Source organism: Catharus ustulatus, chromosome 9, assembly GCF_009819885.2.
Source record: "Catharus ustulatus isolate bCatUst1 chromosome 9, bCatUst1.pri.v2, whole genome shotgun sequence".
Taxonomy (NCBI): domain Eukaryota; kingdom Metazoa; phylum Chordata; class Aves; order Passeriformes; family Turdidae; genus Catharus; species Catharus ustulatus.
The window spans coordinates 7,297,520-7,314,959 of NC_046229.1; the positions used below are offsets into that span (position 1 = coordinate 7,297,520).

Genomic DNA, 17,440 nt, shown 5'->3' on the forward strand with positions numbered 1-17,440 from the left:
AGGTATGGCTGAAGGGCAGAACTCCTTGAGCAGCAGGGAGTGGAGAAGTGATGGGGCAGTCAGCCTTGGAGCCCTGAGAGGTACCTGTGCTGTCTGCTGCTGCCCCAAAGGAACCTGCCTCAGCTGGGAGTGCTCCACTAGTGGTGAGTCTCCCAGAGCTTTCCTGGCACTCACATTCCTTTCTCCCCTTCTTCCTCCTTGGGCTAAAGGAAAGAAAAAGACTTACAGAGAGAAGCAGCTGTGCACAAGTGCTGAAGTACAGGGTCTGGGCTTCTTGAGGAGATGGAGAATAATCCAAAAAGGACAGAGAACACTAAAAGTGAAGGGTGGAGTGCCATCAACAGAGGGTTGTACCAGAGCCATTTCTCATTTCACTGGCTTTTCCCTGGTAGACATCTATCCTCAACACAGGTGATCCCAGGGATGGAAAAAAGGCTCAGAGTAGAAGGTCAGCAGACACACACTGGAAAGCCTCATAAGTAACCTTGTATCTGGAACTCATGATTTCAGAGGTGTAGGCGTGTTTGTGCTGCTGAGGAAAATCACACTGGTAATCCTTCAACACTGGGCTTGATGGGAAGGTGATGCTATTTACTCAAACCAAGCAGCAAAAACTGAAGAATACTCTATGCATTAGAGGCATTTAATACACTTCAGCAGCAGCTCAGGATTGAAACTGGTGAAGTTAATTAGAAAGCTCTTTGCAGCACAAGGGCCATGCCTGCTTGCTTTCTCCCTATTTGCCCCACCACTCATTTCAATTGCTTTTTTCCAATAATCGTAAAATCAAAATTCTTTTGTTCGCCGGCATAGAGTCTGCACAGGCGACTGCAGAGAAGTGATAAAGAAAATGATGGATTCTAATTTGACCATTTTCTTCAGCGTTCAGCACAGACATCAAACCACACAAAAAACATTTTAGAGATCCAGCACTGACACACTCACTACCATTTTTGTGTCTCCTCCCCCACAGTGCTAAGTTCAGATACTTCATGCAAATGTTCATTAAAATAATCAATATTTGGGGATTGTCTTGAATCTGCAGCCCTTAAAATAGGATATCCAACATGGAAATTACGTTTATCTCTGCTCCAGAACAGAATATACTTCAGGAAATAAGTTATAAAAATAACTAGGCTATGAAATTAAGATCAATTTATCAAAGGTCTTTAATAACGTTCAGAACCATATATTTAGTCCTTTAAAAATAATTCTAGATTTCAAATTTAAAAGACTTTGAAACTCATCTGGTTTTTCCTATCTTTTAATATTTCATTCTACGCATAAAACAAAAAACCACAAAGCATAGTCTGTATTTTATCTGATTAGAAGAAAATTTCTTCTTTTCAGTCCCAAATGACATTATCTTAGACTTCTGTTTCTCTGGGCACTTGACAGAGCTGCACTAGTACTGCTCTGACCACTCTTTCCTCACTGCATTTGTCTGTGCATTCTACACAAAGTAGTAACTTCCATACAAATCTCCTTTACCTAATAAACACAGTGAAGCCGATGTACAGTCACTTCCTGAAAACCTAAGGCAATTCACTTAATTTGGTATTACTTTTTCAGACAAAAGAACCCTAGCTGAGTACTCTGCTGTATAAATATTTTTCCTATTTCAGTATATACCAAGTATTTTGCTTTCAAGGAAATAAAATGCAAGAACTCCACTGTTGCTTACAGATATTCCCTATACAGTCAATTTGGGGGGCACTACTAAATACAGTCTTTAAATGCAATCAAGCCAAATGCCAGAAATACATATTCAACTTATGGTGAACACTACAGTATCAAACCTCTTTTTTTCTCCTGTTCTGAAGGATTGTACTAATTCTCCTCTTCTACCAGAGCAATGGAATTGCTGCTAACACTCAGTCCAGGGCAACAAGACCTATGCCAAATAAATGATCAGAGATCAGTGACTGGTTACCACCGCTTTACAGAGAATTACTAAAAACCCCTTCCAAGTCAACAAGGGAATAAACTACCTCTACAAGGTATTTTTCTCCTAAACCCTGTTATTAGGTGGGCTTATGCCATGAGGCATGAGTGTTTACATACTTTCTAAAGAGTTTATAAGTCTTATCTAACATAATCCCTGCATTCTATAATCCTATCTGTTTAATGTATTTTACGTGGGGAAAACCGCTGGAACCAGTAGTATCTCAAAATGGAAGGCACTTCCAAAGCACAATCAGTGAACTGGACATCAAATGCAGAAGTAGTTTATGTTCAGATTAGATTTTCAGTCATCTCAGATCAGGTAGCCTAATGCTGGGTTTCACTGTAAGCTATATTTATCTGCATATGGATGTTTTTTTTATTTTCCACAGGACACTTTTGGCATACCATTTTACAAAATTCTTAAAGAAAAGATGGACAAAACACTGTCAGCCTTTGTATGTTAATTTTTCAGCGAATACAAGTTCTATCTATACCTTCTAAGCATAAATAGCTGTTAAGTACTTCCCTCAAATAAAAATAAATCTTTTCTCCCCTTGACAAAGCAGCACAATTTTACTAATATCTCTGCAATCTCCAGCCTAAGTGTTTCACTGCAGACTTAACCATGCAATAGTTACCTATTGTCATGAACTGCATTACCAAAAGCCTGTTCAGCCATTAGCCCCATTTTTGCTTTGTGTCTTTACATTATGATGAGATTCCAGAGTCCTCCTTTGACTCCAGCCCAGAAAGACTCACTGAGACCTCCTGGTTATCTACTCTACCATGCCTCAAAACCTCCAATTAAAATAGATAAAACTTGGCTGCTGCCAACACTGGGTCAATACTAGGTGAGTGTTCTCCTGCTCCTGCACATCTGCCATGAGACCCCAGAGCTTCCCTCCTGGAGAACATGACCATTCCTGCCTGCCTTGTCTCCTGCCTCCCTGGGCATCACCAGTGTGCAATTAATGGCTTCTGTTCCTGAGGATACAAACCTTCTCCACCCTTTGCTTTCAAAGCAGTCACCAAATCCAGATGCTGAAATTAAGGCTGCTTAATTAAGCTCCAGATTTCAGCACACTGCAAGCCTGCAGCTCTGAACAGCATGTTCTAGATAGAAACACACTAGTTCCCCATCACTTGCTGAATACACTTGGTTAAATAAAATCTGAGTCTTTGCTTTTCACAGCAGCACCTTTTCAGTACGGGCTTCTCATTTTACAGGAAAGTTGGAAAAAAATTTTTTTTCTAGAGGGCACACGATACCAACTTAACTCAGTGTGGACAAACTTCTGGATTGAAGGAGCAGAACAGCCTGCCCAGGTCAGCAATTTACTGTTTCCACAGAGGAATGAGCACTGCACACCTCTCATGTGAAAAATACCTTCCTGTACTCCCATAACGTTGCACAATTTCTGATTCTGCCATTTTAGGAAGTTTTGGTTCTTGGATTCTATGCTTGAACATCCAAGGAGTAAGGAGGGGACAATCCATAACTTCTAGAGAAGATTACAGGTAAGCAGTCAGTGTTTCTTTCTCTCCTTTTCACTCATTGATATTTAATTACACCTACAATGTAATGATTATTTCTGAACTGCAGTTTAAATCTAAACACACATCAGTACTATTATAAGTACCTGAAACTAAAGTGAAAGACTTTGGTCTTTGTACATAAATTTAAAGAAATTGCAAATTCAAAAAGAACAATTAAAAAAACCATAAAAACACCACAGTTACATTCTGGGCAGAGGAACAAGAAAGTTCCTGATTATACATGCAAAGAACATCAAATTGTACCACACAGCAGAATTATGCAAACCCTGCCATAACTTAAGGGATGCACAGAAATCTTGTATCAATAAATATTCTGCTTTACAGGGTTCCTGGATCATTTGAAGATGCAAAAGATTTTCAAGCCAAAGATTTTTGGATACCAATCATCTGAAGATTCAGACATACAAGTTCCTGGGTAAGTTACAGAGAAACAAAAAAGGAATCCTAAAAAGCTACCAAATGAATTAAAAAATTAATAACAAACATCCCCTTCTCCCACATACAAACTACGTCAACAAGGACAATTCAGTGGGCCAGCAGCACTTAGTGTCTGACAGACACTACACTGACTGGATCTTTTGTTTGCAAACACAGGACAAAACAAGTTCAGTATTTCTTCTCTGAAAATTCTCATGAATTCAAGCCCTCTCCCTCAAGCGATGAAGACATTTGTCACTGGTTTTCTTCAGACAAAATAAGAAATAAAGGGCATCTGCAACACTCTCTAGCTTAGTATCTCTGGTTAGTGCTGAGCCTCACTCACATCCATCTGAAGCCATAGGTTTCCTCCCTGAAGTCACCTCTTCTCATCTAATGCTGCTCTAAAATGTTTATGCCACTTAGCTGTTTTTTTTTAGGTTTTTATTTTTTTACCCAAGTTCCTTCTCATTTTTTGAGCGCAGCTGATTAAACCTGAACAACTGGGTTGTTGGACGAAATATGCTGTAGCTATGAAATGGTACAGCAGGGACCAGTTTCACTGTTAATTTAAAATGCTAGAATTAATTAGGTAGTGTAAATGAAGAATTTAATAAGCACACTTTACAACCACAAGTTCTGCTTTTATTAAACACCCCTGCCAAATGAAGGCAACTATCTTCAGTCTGTTTTTCCTTGTCTCATTCCCTTAAAATCTCTGCAGTGGAAAAAAAACAACCAAACCATTTTTGCTGTTGCAACCCCTCCCCCATAATTAAAATGTATGCCTGACTTCCATCTCCTCTCTCAAGTCATTAGCATCTTTAAAAAATGCTACTGTATATCCTGCCTGTTCTGAGAAGCTACCAAACAAAACCCAAGTTTATGATTTTGGTTTTGAATACCAAATTAAAGGCTGTCTTAGAAGCTGTCATTCCTATTCAACTCAGTGCAGTGTACTACCAAATTAGCATAGTTTTTTAGTGAAGGAATATGCTTGTTTTAACGTGTGCCTTTCCCAAGCGAGGGGGCAACTTCACAAACCAATTTTATTAAAAACTCCTACTACTGTTCTAAGACTGCAAGAAGACTTGGAGCAGATGACTATTCCTGTCGTACATTGTTTAACCAAATTTAAAATTAATAAGAGTTCAGGTCATGAATTTTATTGGAAAGATCCAGTATGTTTAAACAGACTTTCTATATCTTTTAACCCCTTGAAAAAAAAACATTTCAGAAGACTCAACATCATTCCAAAAAAAACTTTGCAGCTCCTTGACAGGGAAAATAGGATCTTTTACATCAGCCAATTCAATGCTACTTAGCTTCAGAGTTACATTTGAGATTTTCTACTATGGTTTTGCCAGGATAACTATTTAATCATTATTTGGTTTGTGACCTTTTCTAGAACAAGCTCTCCCTCCAGCTTTTTATTCTGACTTTTTTTGATTTGCCTGGTAACTCAAGCCCAGCAAGAAGGAAGCAAACTTACAATATATGAAGACAAACCAGACTTTTAACAGAAAGAACAGCACATTTGTTTAAAGGCATAACAAAACAGAGCATGCTTAGCTTAGATCTATTAAAGTCACAAAATTTTCAACAGAAGCAATGAAAAATCCAAAAGCAGACAAAATTTAAACTGTTTCACATCTTCACTGCTTCAGCAATAGCTTAAGAATTCACTGGGGTTTTTTTGTAATACAGCTTTCATTGTCAAAAAAATCACTCCTATTGATTTTTAATAACAAAAAAGCAAAGAACCCCTGAAAAGTCAGTCACTCCTGTACCAGCCTACTGGCATACTTCCATCCCTCCCTTCCCAAAAAGCCAATCCAGGGGCCTAATGAAGAACACACATACGTGACGATCCAGAAGGATGCGCTGGGTATGACCTCAGCGTATTTCCATTTTTTTTTTTTGTTCTAAGAACCTTAAAAATATGAACTGCTTCTGGCAGAGGACTGCAATTGATTTACTAACTGAATTCAATGTGAGGAATGAACATGCATCCTCAAATTCAGTAATGTTGCACAATGCCTTGATAACAAGCCTTAGAACCTTGGCAGATGAAATTCCATTTTCACAAACAGTACAGATAATTTGTAAACCAATTTTTTTTTTTGCAAATTTGGCTCTTCTGTACTTTTATCACCACTAAAACATGTAGGGGTGACGTCCTCAAGGCACCTGTGTAAGTTTTTTTTAAAGAATGGTTCCTTTAAAGTATTTTAGTGATCAAAGACTGATGCACTTTGTATGTAAAGAAAAAGCATAGGCAAAAATACTCCCCATGAATACGTCAGAAGATCATACAGCAAATTTCTAACATCTTCAAACAGAAAGACAAAAGCCTGGAGATGGAATGAAACAAAAAGAATACTGTTCCTAGCTGATGAAGTAATGGCTCTCTGTCCAAAGACAAACCATTCCCTACAAAAACACCACCGAATATCTGAAGTCTTGGAAATATATTGTAATAATATCATCATGAATTTGAGGGATATAGTAAGCAGTAAAAGCTCATGAAACATAAGATGGAAATTCAGGCTAAGCACCCTGGACTCCTGTAGATGAGTGTTTCACTTCTGTCTGAAATAACTGAACTAACCTGCAGTTAAATTTTTCAGATTATTTTCAGACTAGAAAAAAAACACAAAGGTCTGTAGAAAAAAAGAGTAAATAAAAGTCAATTCCATTTTTCAATCTTTTTAGAACACCTGAAGCTGTGGTCAAATCAGAAGACATTGCAATAGATACATCATGGTCAATGTGCTAAAGAAAGCTCTGCTGGACAACACTTGTGAGGACTCAAGCTGCCCTGCAGCTACTGCCATTTGTTATGTACCTTGTGTTGAACCAGAGCATTGCTGTGTGTCAGAAAATAAATAAAAAAGCACTGCATGTTTAAAAGCACTAAGCAGATCATCCTAATGCTGCCAATACCATGGCTGCCAAGATGTTATGGAAGCAGGTATGAAGATTTGCATTTTAATTCCTCATCTTCCCGTGGTGCCTCTTCCCACAGAGCACACACCCAAGCTGCCAGGAGAGCCTCAGAGGGGAGCTGACTCCTTTTCTGGAACCCTTTCCCTCCCAAGGCTGCTGCTCTCTGTGCTAAACATAACAGCACTGGTGATGCACTGAACAGCAGTGAAATTTCAGCTGCTCCCACCTACGGTGTGAGTAGACACACAACCTAGAAAACTAACCTATAAAGTAAGCTATAAAAGCTGATTGTTCATCCCATCCTGTGCACCAGTGGATTCCTGGCTGCAGCAGCAAGGACGTGGATCAGGCCAGGTGCATCTGCACCCATCCACACCTCCTCTAGTGACAGCACAGACACCTCCCCTTGTTGAGGCAGTGCCTGCCAGGGGAGGTTTTCATTCTGAAGGCAACTACCGATGGGTGCTACTTCATATGAAAAAGGATCCCTGCAAATGAAATTCTTTTTGGGGACCAGAGCTAATTAACTATTATCTACAGATGTCTGAATGAAATCCAGAGCAGTGTGTCTCACTACAGCTCACTGCTGAACACCGTGATCAATAAGCTGTGATGGACATGCAGAACCACCTCATCATACAGTGTTCTTAGGCAGAAATTTAACCAGGCTTTAGTGAAGCTCAAATGGCAGAGTCAGAATTAGGGACCGTCAGCTGGCTCAAGCCATTCAGGCAAGTCCATGTTAAATAAAATTGAGAATGAACAGGAAAGCAAGGCCACTGTCTAAGCTCTCCTTCCAGAAGCTGCACAGTGTGTAACACACATGCAGACTGGCACTGCTCAGACTTCTCCCCCAGATTTGGAGAGGCTGAGAGACAAGGGGTTTCTCAGCTTTTCTAGATGAAGAGTGCAGCACTGAAGAACTAAAGGTTTGCCCCTGAAGTTAAGCACTGCATCTGCTGCATTCCCTGCGTTAGCACTTGCAACGGAAGCACCAAGGTTCTGCTGACCCCAAATACAAGCTGACCCTAACAAAGGCAAAACTCACAACACGAAGCACTTACCTGTGATTTTGTCTCTCACGAGCTTGCAGGATTCGATTTCACCAATGCTCCCGAAGAGACTCCTGAACTCCTCCTGGGTCATGTTCTGGGGTAAATAGTTGACTATGAGGTTGGTTTTGCTGTCATCTGTAGCAGCCCCTGTCTGCATGGGGGAAGGGCAGTTTCTACTGTTGCTGGAGGGTCCATTGGTTGTATTGGAAGTAGGGCCATTCGACACCTGAGGCTCCATGGTGCTAATTATCTACAGCAAAATAAGAGAAAAGGGAAAAAAAACCACCCTTAAGTTTCATAGATACAATAGCTATTTTTAAAGATACTCGCAAACGAATGAGTAGGTAGCATTCATGGCCAATTTAGATACTTCAACAAAAAAACCCGGCTTGATTCCTCTGTTATTGTTGCAAAGTAGGTCATGCTAGTCTTTGGCTGTGAGCATATACTAAGATGCAGTTAAAAAATCTTTTTTTGTTAATGCGAAGCTGATTTCTGCTTTCATCACGCAGCCATTTTCACAAATGTAAATTTAAACCACATAAATTTAATTATAATTTAAGGTAATAATCATAATTAAAATTATAGTTCCATTAAATCAGATGAAGTAAGTGTATGGCTCTATATGAAAAGGTAAAATATTTTACCTATTTAATAACTGTATCACAGAGTGCAATGACAACAACATTAACCAGGCACAGTCAATCTGCACTGTGTCGTCACTTAGCTTGCCTTCAATTAATAAATTTGGTGTCCCAAGACATACCATTTACTGGTTCCAGTGATGACCTACATTCTCCACCTATATTTTTCACTAATGAACTGACACCTCTTTAAATAATAAAGCCCTGGATTTGCAATCTTCACAGACACAAAGGTCTTCAGATATTTACTAGAATCAAAAAGGTTTAATCAAAGAAAGGCTTATCAGGCACAGGTGAAGGCTGGAATGGTAACAAGCACATCTATCTTGAAACACAAAACTCCAGTTTTCACAGAGAGCCTCAAACAGACCTTTCCAAAAAACGACAAATAAGAATCCCAGCTTAGCAAAGTGTGCTGCAGGACAGTGGCCCCATTGTCACCAGCGCCACCCATCACGTGAGCAAAGCTGCCTGCATGTTTATCTGCAGAACACAAGTTTTCATCCCAAAACTGCACAGGCAGACAAAGGAAGCAGGAAAGTACCCAGGTACTTCAAGTTTTTTTTTTTTTTTATATAATTTGCCTCTACAGTGGTTTCTAACCTGACTTCACTGTCACCAGTGCTGCCAAAGGAAGGGCACCACGTTAGCCTCCAATCTGGATAAATTAAAGCAATGCAAATGGTGGCTTTTGCTGCCTGCTGCGAAGTTTGCGATGTGCAGCCTCACTGGAATCGAAGATCATCCCTCACATGGGCTCAGCCTCCCTCACCAGAGAGTCAGTGATGCAAACTGCTGCCCCAGGCAGGAGATTCCACCGCCCAGGGACAGTGACAAACACGGCAGAACAGAGGGCTAAGGCACCACACACTCTGAACCTGGTATTCTTCCGACCCTGTAATTATTATAATTACTCAAGACTTAATTTGCTTTCTTTTTTAAATCCAGGGAGGTGCATGTTGTGACAAATTAGGCCTGTAATTCGGGAGGATGGGGACACACACACACACCAAAAAAGGGTGTCTATTCTAAAATTAACTGCATGAAGGTGGCTCAGAGTCTAAATAGGTTATATTCTGGTCATGTCTTTTTTTTTAATTGAAATGCTTCAGTGTTAGTTTAATGCCTCATTTAGGAAATAACCCTCTTTTTTATCAATGGAAATAAGTTTTGAATTACCATTATTTTTATTATCAAGCCCAGGAATAGCTACTTGGTTTAACAGCTTTTAAATAAAAAGAAGCCCTGCCACATTGTGCTTAACAGAAATGCCTTAAAACCACACAGCAGAATCATTTTGAAAATAAACTGCACAAAAATAGTCACTCCTTGAAAGACATGGGCACATCCAAACCAGAATCCCCCTGCCAATTTTACCAGCCACATGGCACCAAGCACTGCTGGCATCCTTGGCCAAGCTGTGCCAGCCCCACACACTCTTCCTTCAAGATTCCCCCTTCTACCCAGCACTAGCCATGCTTCCTTCCCTTCTCCCATCTAATTCCATCCATCTATTTACTCACACGTACTACTTAAACGCTTCAGATGCTGCTAAATCTGTTTAGCTCGGGATTCCAGCTGGAAGATCATCCTTTGATCTCCGCACCTCGGCGGCAGACGCGGGCTCAGAGCTCGGCCAGCAGCTGCTGCAGGGCTGGGATTTGCACCCCAAGGTTCCAGCTCAGCACAGCTCCTGCTCCCACAGCCTGCACCCGCATCCACTCGCCTGGAATTGGGGGGAAAAAATGCCAGTTCTGACGCTAAGGCGCAGTCAGAGGATGAGTGAAGCCGCCGACATGGTTAACGGCAGCTTCCCGTGTGCCTTTGCATCACTGGACCATATTCTCCCCAACATAAACCCCCACAAGATAAAGCTGCAGTTTTAGGGGCTGATCCTGCCCCTCTGGAGCTGGCAGCAATACCACCCCCACTGGTTTCAGTTTCAGCAGAAGCAGGACTTGAGCACCGCACACCGAGGAAGGTACATCATCTATTATTAGCAACAGACTCAAAAGCTATCTATAGTTCCCCGCGGTAGACAATAACCCCGGATCTTTTAAAACCTGTGAAAGAAAACAAAATTCCAAACTGGTTGGTGTCCTACTTAGGTATTTTGCAAACGCTTTTTAGTTAAATTTTCAGCATTCATACCTTCCCCACCAAGCAAAGGAACAGAATTCAACCCAAGACATTTAACACATTCAGAACATTAAGAGTAAGCTGCTCGGTAAAAATCTGTTCCTGAACCAGTACATTTCCTCATGTACTTCAAAGTATCTTGGCATAAACTAATTTTGCACCAGGTGCCAGGTTTTCTTCCTAGCTACTCTCAACTCCAATTAGGTTTTCCTGATTTTTTAATGGTAGAAAGGAAAACCACGGCACTTATTTGCCCTTCAAATTATTGCCAAGTCATAGGTTACTGAAAATCCATTTGCTATATACATATTAAAAAAGAGATAATGGATAGAAATGCAGAAGAATTATTAAAAGCATTTCTGATAAAGGATTTCAGATTTTTTTTTTTTTTTTGCTGCATAATTTTAATTCTCCATTTACAGGGTGATTTTTGTGCAAAAGCAGAGCTTGCATTCGAATTTCTCACAGGCACAAAGGAATAACACACACTTTAGGTGTGCATACTGACCCCTGCCATGAGTAAGGACTTACATTATTCATGGTAACAAACAGGTAAGCCCTGGCTCTCCTTCCCAGACATTCGCTCCTGTCCCTGACACGCCTGAAGCTCAAACCCCAGGCAGAGTTCAGTGTGCATGCACTGGGATGTTTATTGTCAAGCTCTGTTTTTAATATTAAGTAGCTGTTGATTCCACATCAGTCAGCACATTACATAAGAGGAATTTTATTTATTCAAATAGATCTCAACATGACAGTCGCTGTATGTTATTTTTTCTTCCTCTATCCACAACACTAAGATTTAAATTTTTAATTCTATACCTGTATCACAATACAAACATTTTTAAAATCAACACTCCAGTTTCTAGGGCACACAGGTAACTTGCTGTGCTTTAATTACTGGTAATGTTTGCTTTTTTTTTTTAAATACAGGCAAGTATTGGGCTGTAACTAAATTCTACCAAAATATCAAAGAAGGCTCTAAGTCTGCCTAACTCATTAAGGGCTTAATCTGGACACAAGCAAAACAAATGTTGAAAATTCGAGAGTGACTTAACCTCAATGTTAGTTTTTAAAAAACAAAATATACTGTTATCCCTGAAGGCATTCTTAAACCTCCATAAGCAAGTAAAATCAGCAATATCTGTACTGTGAGCAACACCTCTTTTTGTGGAACTTTTCTGACCCAATTTAGGCACCTACTACCGGTCCTGAAATATTACAGTGCAAATGTCATGTGTGATGACATTCACATGCTACTGGGATAAAGAGGCATTTTACTTTTTTGGAGGCAATAACTTACCAAACTCCCAACACTGCAATATGATACTCTACATATAGGGCAATATTTTTGAAGAAGAATAATCAGCAGTTATTGCTAATAGACACTTGATCATTCAGCCACCAATAATCCGAATATCCTAACACTAACAACTACTATCTGTAATACAATTTCAACACTGATTTTGTAAGTTACATGTTTCCAATTGTGCATATATTTCATCAGACTGCTGCTTTTAAAAATGACTTTCCTGGTGTACTACTTTTCTCACTATGGTAATGTATCAGCAAAGTACGAGGTATTTTAGTTTGACAGATTTCACAAATAAATGCTTTGGGGAAGACAACATAAGCTTTGCCAGTGTTTTGCAAAACACTGCTTACCAAAAGGCTTGGTATAAACCACTCCCACAGAGTATCTGCCACAAATACCCATTAGAGCAACTCCTACATTACTAACGTTTCAGAAATACTTCCATTACATCTTCATTGTTTTTTCAATTAATTCAATTAATTTCAATTTATTCCTGCTAAATATTAGCTCCAACAATAATGCAAAAAAATACCTGCATGTCTAAACACAACTATGACAATTACAAACTATTACAAGCTGGAGTAACTGACACTAATCTTCACTTATTACAGTAAATGTGTGACATCCATCTACCATTACAAAGCACAGTTAATGAATCATTTGGAAAACTACCCACAGAGTAAGACAGCCTTATCTCCCTATTGCATGCATAAGCAATAGCCAATGGCTCGATAAATGTAAATATACATTTTTTGTATTTACAAAATTCGTTCTCAGCAGTCTAAAAGAAGATCTGCATGTTGAACTGAGGCTGTCACAAATGTAAAATGAAAGGAGCTTGCATTCAGCAAATAATCAGCACCCATTCTTGCTATCTGAATTATGTATACTCCACTGACCATATTCCACAATAAACAAACTGATTTGGTATGTATAAAAAAAGTCACAATTAAGAGTCTTAAGCATAGGTGTTATTTATAGGCACTAAAGAGAAGTGTTTTTAAACATACCACAAACAATCTTTTCCTAAAATCAAAATCTGAAAAAAATTCTAAACCTCAAAAAATTCATGCAGACATATCCATTTTGAGGACTCAGAAGTCAAAAAAGTTAGCTATGAATAATGAACTGTTCACAGCACCTAAATGCCAAGAAAAATGATCATGGCAAATTACACCTCATGAAGAATTCATGAAGTCTAATTTTATATTATTTCTAAGTGTTCATTAATGAACAAACTCAGAACATTTTCCCATAAAAAAAGTTTAGATAAATAATGCAAAGCTCTTACTTTATCTAAAAAAGCTCTTTAATTAGCATTGCAAGTTGTTTGCTTTTACAAGTGAAAACAAATGGTGCCATGGCAGAGGTCCCACAGCCATCTCGTGAAAAACGATGACAAAAGAAGAAACAAACAAAACCTCTCAAAGAAAATAAATGTAGATTCACAAAGGTTTCCCTCATACAATGAGAAGCAGGCTTTAACTCCCTGCATATCTGCTCTTTTGAATGGAAGGCAGCACAGTACAAGTCTCTGTTCCCCTAGAACTTTCCTGCAGGTGAGAAAAACCCCATTTCCAGGAGTTGTCTGACCAATCCATTCCCAGCCTGGCCATCTGCTGAGCCATGAAGAGCCATGCCAAAGCCAGGAGGTTGGTCCATGGGGATGGGGTGGAACACACAAACACATCCAGGTCCCTCAGCCCTGCTCCAGCCCAGGAACCCCAGCCCAGTTTAAAATGCACCCGCTGCCACCCGCTCCGTGGGGATTTCGCACATTTTTGCGGAGTGAGGCACTGGATCACAAAATGTTCAGGACACATCATGCCACCTTCCCATGGGAGCGTTAAAGGAAAAGAACAAAGTGTTTTTAAGCCTTCCTTGGTTCAAAATCACAACTGCAATCAGAGCAAGAAGCAGGGGCACCTGAACCACACGTGGGCTTCTCTCTGAAGTGACCTCAGGAGTGGCAAATGATGCTCTGTGTGCAGCTCCAGTACAGATTCTCTTAACTGTAACAACTGTCAAATTTCACTGTCAATTACATTTTTATTAAAGCTTATGTACTGCATAACTAGACTTTGCTATTATTTACCTAATAAATACATCATGAACATGAAATAAAGGAGGAAAACGAAGCTTTTTAGTCTATCTGCCTGGAGGCAAATCCAATACCCCAGAAACAAATCATTATCTAACCCTCCGTATTTTGACATGTTCCCCACTCATATGCACTTCTACATGCTACATCTTTCTCTTCCTGAGATTAAAAGTCATACTTAATATTTTAAATATAGATACAGCTGAAAGTCTCAACTCAGAAAACTAGCAATCCCTGGGTCTCATGGCACAGATACAGGCGTCTTGCTTTCAGAGTGTGCTGCACTCAGGTTGAAATGGTGTTCAAACACTTTCAGCAAATTCACATTTATGGGTGCCACAATAATTGTACAGAGCACACAAATGATCCAAATGGAAAAGACAACAAACGCATTCATTTTAAGATGCCTCAGTTCAAATAAAGGAGAACATAATTTTCATTAATTGCTAAATTTATCCTGAACCAGTCCATCATAGACTTTTGCATCAATATGCTAAAACAAAATATTCTGTCCCCAGTCTGCAGTGAAGTGAATGCAAAGTTTATTGGCAATATTACTTGTTATCACAGCAGTGCTGAAGGACAGAACCCATAGCAGCACAAAGTTGTGCTGTACAAATGGGCAGTAAGGCAAGGACTGCTGCTCTACCAACACAGTGACAAAAAGGAGAAAGGTAAAATCTGTTTTTTTATTCCAAATTTCACAGAAGAGAAATAAAAAGATTCAAAACAGATGAAAGTATCTAGGCCAACTGCTTAAGTTACACAGAAAGCTGTGACAGCTCCATAACACACCACCTTACCCTCAAACCTGGCCCACTGATTAAGGCACAACTCCTAACAACCTGACCAAAAAAAAAACCAGTATAATAATGATGCACCAAGCTGCAGGCTTTTTTTGAGGGTTTCAGATAAATGTGTTCTGTTCCCACAAAGTATGGACTCTACAGTTTTGCATTTCACTTAAAGGACAAAAGAGAATGAGTAGGGGGGAAGAAGCAGACACCAAAATAATTCACAACTATTTCAACATCAACAGCTACTGGTTGAGTAGTAGGGGAAAACACTCTTGGAACTACAGAGCCAATAACTACACTAAAGATAGGAACAAAGGCACCATATCGCACACTTTGCATAATCTCTTACTCTTCCTGCAGGTACTCTGGGGGTAAGAAATTGGAGGAGGAGAAGTACAATTATCATTCATACAGCTCAGCACTCTGCAAAGCTCAGAGGAAAAACACAGGACTGGGGAGCAGGTGCACAGACAGGCACTCCATGCACAGCAGTTTCTGGGAAGTGTGGCACATTTGTAAGGACAAACAGTGTTTGTCCAGAAGCAGAATATAGTTAGTTCTGTGCTGTGTACTGCCTGAACTCACAAAACATGAGATTCCTTATGAACTTCTACTGAGCTTTACTTTCAACTATTTGCAGTTTTTCTTTGCCGCTTGCAAAGATTATCAAGAAACTATGCCTGTTGGAAACCTCAGAGGTGTTTGGCTCTGTTCTTCAGTGTTCTCCCAATATCTTAAAGTCCACAGCAATAGTACTTAGGAAAAGGTGAGGGAGAAAGTGGTGTAATAGATGATGGGCACAGAAGTTGCTTTCTGTCCCTGGGTCATGGTTTTCCATTAAGGCAAACAGACTTTTGGAATGCCAGCAGTTATCCCCTACTTTATTTAGAATGGTTTCAGAAGAATTTATGATAATTTCTACCATTAAAGGCAATTCATACATGAAGAGATAGAAAAACACAGCCTTGATTTCACAGCATTCAAACACCACTCTGGAACACAGTTTTGGAGAAAATCATCACCGAAAACACCAGGAGAGGAAAACGGATGTGTCCTGTCTATTAGATGGGTTATCCAACCATCTCAGGTTAGAAACCCTTGCTACCACTTGTATCCCACAGACCACAGACTGCAACAGAGGCTGGTGGCAGGGATGTGTCCTACTTCTGTCCTGGGACACGGTCATCAATGGCTTTTGCCCACCCGCATCCCTGGGGGTCACCCGCCGCCTCTGCTCAAAGGTCTGCACTATTTTTGAACTGAAATAAAAACATGGTCAGGCTTTCAGTTCTGAAGAACATCTACTTCTTCTTCAATCACACTTCTACTTCTGCCAAATTCATACCAGGCAGCCCTGTGCCTAAAATTTTACAAGGGCTTTATTTTAGCAATTTCATCATTCCAGACTGGTTCTTATTCCCTCCTGTCTTTTCACTGAGGCTACTACTTGTTCTCTCAAGATGCTTACGAAGGCTAAAAGAGTCCAAAAACACAAATCTCAGCAAAGAGATCTTTTTCTGATTGACACTTCAAGCCAAATATTTGCTTGAAATTTGATGAAACCATCCTCTTTCTCCAAGGGCTGCAGTTTATTAGATACCACAAAGGCAAGAGGTCTCCCAGTGCACTGTCCCTCTTGAAAAAAAGAGACTGTGACTAACAAAAACCATGTTTGAAATCTTTGTCAACAGGGTGATAAAGAAACCAGATATACCACCAAAAACACTAAGTACACGAGGAAAACTCTGAAAGACTGAAGAGGGTCTCTCAAAAGCTTGCATATTAGACAATAAGAGCATGGTAGAGATCAACATTTAAGATAGATTCTCAGTCTAAAGCACATGCAGCCTAAAAATACACTGAAATGAAAGCAAAGGAAATTGAGAGTCTTTTTATATTTCTGGTTACTTTCTGAATTTTATTTTTAGCTCAATTTTGTTTCCTAATCACTACTTACTTGTTTGGTTTACTGACTATCACGGAGTTATATATTGCTAATCTGTAACTGAATTCTATTACTGACTTGGGAATATGTATGTAGCACTGTGTACTGACGCACAGATTCCCACGGGGACGTACATGTTCATGTAAGAAGCAGACAGCTGCAAGTCTTCAGCTGCTGTAGACCTGTCACAATTCCACTTTATGTTTTTTTTTCCTTTAAGAAAATAATCTAGAATCATTTGCAACCCCGGAGTTTAGACAGTGAAACCTGTGTTACAAGCCATACTGAAACCTGAAAAAATCTACTTACCAGAAGGCAAAGCAAAGCAAGGACAGCGCGGGCTCTCCGTGAAGCCTAGGAACATCCAACCCCCCACTGCTGTTATTTCTACTGAAATTCTAGAAACAAAATGCTACAATTTTTAGAAGCCCTTAGGCAATTTAATGTTCATTAAAGTTCACTGCAATAGGATTTCAGCTCCTAAGCCATAAGCTCTTCTGAAAATGCTGCCTGTGTATTTTCCATGCAAAGACAGGCTTATATTAGGCAGGAATGGATGGCTTAGCAAAATACACGC

The 17,440-nt window shown here is 39.7% G+C and overlaps 1 protein-coding gene across 6 annotated transcripts in view; it reads right to left on the bottom strand.

The window, feature by feature from the left end:
• ELAVL4 (ELAV like RNA binding protein 4) overlaps nucleotides 1-17,440 on the bottom strand; it is a 64,750-nt gene that overhangs the window by 34,111 nt on the left and 13,199 nt on the right. For all 6 annotated transcript variants that reach the window (XM_033066914.1, XM_033066917.1, XM_033066913.2 and 3 more), the window contains exon 2: nucleotides 7,935-8,175. In XM_033066914.1, the coding sequence (XP_032922805.1) occupies nucleotides 7,935-8,175 (241 nt within the window). The remainder of the gene's footprint in view (nucleotides 1-7,934; nucleotides 8,176-17,440) is intronic.